At 38.5% G+C, this 3,636-nt stretch overlaps 1 protein-coding gene across 27 annotated transcripts in view; it reads left to right on the forward strand.

Moving 5' to 3' along the window:
• The window catches only part of Tcf4 (transcription factor 4), a 347,041-nt gene that overhangs the window by 315,272 nt on the left and 28,133 nt on the right, over positions 1 to 3,636 (forward strand). For all 27 annotated transcript variants that reach the window (XM_021214215.2, XM_021214219.2, XM_029547088.1 and 24 more), the window contains one exon: positions 1,130 to 1,333. In XM_021214215.2, the coding sequence (XP_021069874.1) occupies positions 1,130 to 1,333 (204 nt within the window). The remainder of the gene's footprint in view (positions 1 to 1,129; positions 1,334 to 3,636) is intronic.

The following is a 3,636-nucleotide window of genomic DNA, read 5'->3' on the forward strand; positions in this document are numbered from 1 at the left end:
AAAAGAAAAGAAAAGAAAAGAAAAGAAAAGAAAAGAAAAGAAAAGAAAAGAAAAGAAAAGAAAAGAAAAAATTGATTCCAACACTGACAACTACTTTTTGGCAATAAAACACAGAGTAATTAATTCACTTAATTTTGAGCTTCATTTTTCATGTCTGTATGGAAGGAGCACCCCTGTCCTGTCTATGAATGCATGTTTAGTATGTATTGATGAGATTGTGTATTTTCATGTGTACAGTGGCAAGCAATAATTGATGTATATTAATCACAGTAAAAAAATGAAGACAAAACTGTGTACCTTTTCTTCACTGTTAGCTACAGCATAGGCGCTATAGAGCTGAAGAAAACTAGGCTCCTAATGTCTAAAATGAGGGTGGGCTGATTGGCTTTTAATTGCATAAAATTATAATGTAGTGAATTCTCTGCTGCCGTAGGTCTGGGCTTTGCCATATGTACGGCCTTTGGAATCAGCTGTAGGCCCTGGGTAGATGATCAAGCAAAGTCTTTGTTACTCTTTAGTCCTATGCTTTCGTAGCACTTTGGGTTACAGAATTTTTAAAGATATTTTTTCTGTAACAATTTCTGAGCCCCTCCCCTACATGCACACATGCAGGTTGATATTGATAAAAGATTTTTTTTTTAAAAAGTGGGGGGGGGGGGTGAGGGGGCTTAAAGTTGCCTAAACTTTCACCTGTCTCCGATTTGAAGAAACATTTCATTCAAAGACCAAAAATAGATCATCTTTCCACTACTAATATTTTAGCCCTTCAGTCAGTGCTTGCCAAAGTGTTCCTCAAATTCAATGCATGTTTTCCTCTGTTAACATAAATCTCAGTTCTCTTTCAAGCTAATGGAGTCCAGTGTAGCATATGTATATAATAATGTCCTCAAAGAATTATTGAATTTACTTTGTTCATGAAAAATAACACTGTAACTATAACATTAACATTTTCCACCAGTTTTCTAGGAAGGACATTATTTATTTTTATTATTGTTCTAAGGAAACAAACTTTATTGGAAACATATATTCCATAACCCAGACCGGTCTGTAGCAGCTCAGGATTCTGCTTGTGTAACCTATGCATGCTTTTCCAACTAAATTCGATTTCAACTCACTTACAAACCCACAGCAAAGCCGAATTGAAGACCGTTTAGAAAGACTGGACGACGCGATTCATGTTCTCCGGAACCACGCAGTGGGCCCGTCCACAGCTGTGCCTGGTGGCCATGGGGACATGCATGGGATCATCGGACCCTCCCACAATGGAGCAATGGGTAGCCTGGGCTCAGGGTATGGAACTGGCCTTCTCTCAGCCAACAGACACTCGCTCATGGTAAGTGAACTCTGTTCATGTAGAATTAAGATTGCAAGTGTAAGTACTACTGCTGCCGTTTTTGTAAGAATCACTTCACGAGAGCTATTATTCACTATATGGATAGCTCACATCTTGACAGTTCAGTGTGTTTTAGGGTGTTCACAGGATTGTGTGACCATCATGACAGTCTAACTCTAGAATAGTTTTGCCTCTGAACAAAGAAAGAGAAAGCCACTCAACCATCAAACAGTTATTCTCCTACCCTTTCTGTGTCCCCACCCTCCCACTCCTGGCAATCACCAAGTTACTTCCTGTCCCTGTAGATTCTGGGCATTTCGTTGAAACAGAATTAAACGATCTGTTGGCTTTTTTGATTAACTTCTTTCACTTCAACTTTTTTTAAGGTTTCTCTGTGTTTTACCACACACTATGGTTTTATTTGTTCTTCTTGCCGTTCTATAGAGCACATTACATTGCCCACTTACCAGCTTGCAGACCCTATAGCTGCCTTTTCTCTTTGACACTCGCAAGCAAACGCTCCTATGAGTACTTATGCATACGTATTTATATGGGCATGTGTTTTCATTCTACATTGGTATTAGTTGCTAGATCACTGCTCCTAAGTTCAGTTATTTGTCTTGATAACTTTGATCAAAGCCCACAAGTCAAGTTCACGTTACATCATTGTCATTCTAAATATGAGGGTGGTTTGGTTTGTTTTTAAGAAACTAAAATGATGCCTTTCAGTCTCAGGGTTAAAGGCTAGGAATCAGTTGTGTATTTACCTTTTTTTTTTTTTTGGTGGTGGGGACCATCAGAGACGGTTTATTAGAAAAATATTAAGTAATAACAATTAGCTGATACATGGTCTAAGTTCTACTTTATTGCTGATCTTTGGGTGGTTCTGCCCCTTGCGCATCCCTGCTGGTAGAGGTCCTATCGCCCTGCTTGCCCTGTGTTGCTCAGGTGAGGCCCACTCTCCATTCTAAGATGCAGCTTCCCTCACTTGAGGATGCTTCCAAAAGGAAGTGCAAAATAACTGCGAAATCTCGTGTGGCTTTTTGGTCCTTCTTCAATTTCTCTTAATTGAAAGACCAAGATGCAGAGCGCCACCCTGCACAGTATATTACTGAAACCTGCAACCGATTAGACACCAAAAAAAAAAAAAAAAAAAAAAATGTGAGCGTATAAATAGACGCAATGAACTCACTTCTAAAATGTGGAAAGATATTTTTGAATGCCAATGCTAAACCTTTTTTTCCTTACTTTTTGCTTTATCTTGACCTCTAACCTAAAAATCCATCACTGAGTAAAAATTGTTTGCATGTTCATTGGCAGTTGCTAAAGAGTTTACAAAGGCAAGTCTAGATTTTAATTTAGCCTGGCCTCAGGTAATGTGTTAAACACTAGGGATGCATTTAATATGAGGTTTTCATTTGTACAGCTTTCTTTTTTTCCCCCCTGACTTCAATGTTTAAACAACACTGCTTTTAATTAAGAAATCTGGCTTTATTAAAATCCAGATCTGCGCCTTATAACCAGTTATGTATATCTGCTCTCCATCAAGAGAAAAATAGACTAATTTCTGTAGCTATGTTCACTTTGCATATGTTAGCCGGATGCGGCACGCACCCAAGACATTGATGTAAAAACTGTCTTTTCCATAAATATGTAGTTTGTTCTTAAATACCAGATGGAGGCTAAGCATTTCTTTAACGTATTAAACTGTATATTGTTGCTTTTTGGAATTATTTGACCTTTGATTCTGATTCTGAGATGGGACAGGAGGAAAAGGGGGTGGGGGAGCAACAAAAAAACATTAGAATTATTTTTGGAGAGGGGAAGTTGAACTGACCCCAATGGAAAGTAAAGGGAGAGAATAGAAGTGAGCAACTTTAAAAAGACAATTGATTGGCCAATATTACACAGACACCTCTTGGATATTGTTGCTGGGGTACTAAAAAGAAGACATAAAGTTGTCAGTTCTACTGATTTAATGAAAGTTCCCTCTCACTCCAAGGAGGAACTGTGGAGCCAGCTAGATCATGGCCTAGCTCCAGAGATGTGCCTGGTGAGTCCAACAGAGGACTTGTCACCTTCTTTGCTTTCTAGAAACCAAGCAGCGGTCCCTAAAAATGCCAACTCCTCACGTGCATGAAGAGCGAGCGGACTGGCAAATTTTTTTCTCAACAGAGACCCGTATGAATTCTCAAACTAAAACCTAAGAACAAAGGAAATATTTTTTGAATTTAGTCAGTGTGAAGTTAGCCTTTGACCATTTGACACATTCCACAATAACCAAAAAAAAAAAAAAAAAAAAA

Source organism: Mus pahari, chromosome 15, assembly GCF_900095145.1.
Source record: "Mus pahari chromosome 15, PAHARI_EIJ_v1.1, whole genome shotgun sequence".
Classification (NCBI taxonomy): domain Eukaryota; kingdom Metazoa; phylum Chordata; class Mammalia; order Rodentia; family Muridae; genus Mus; species Mus pahari.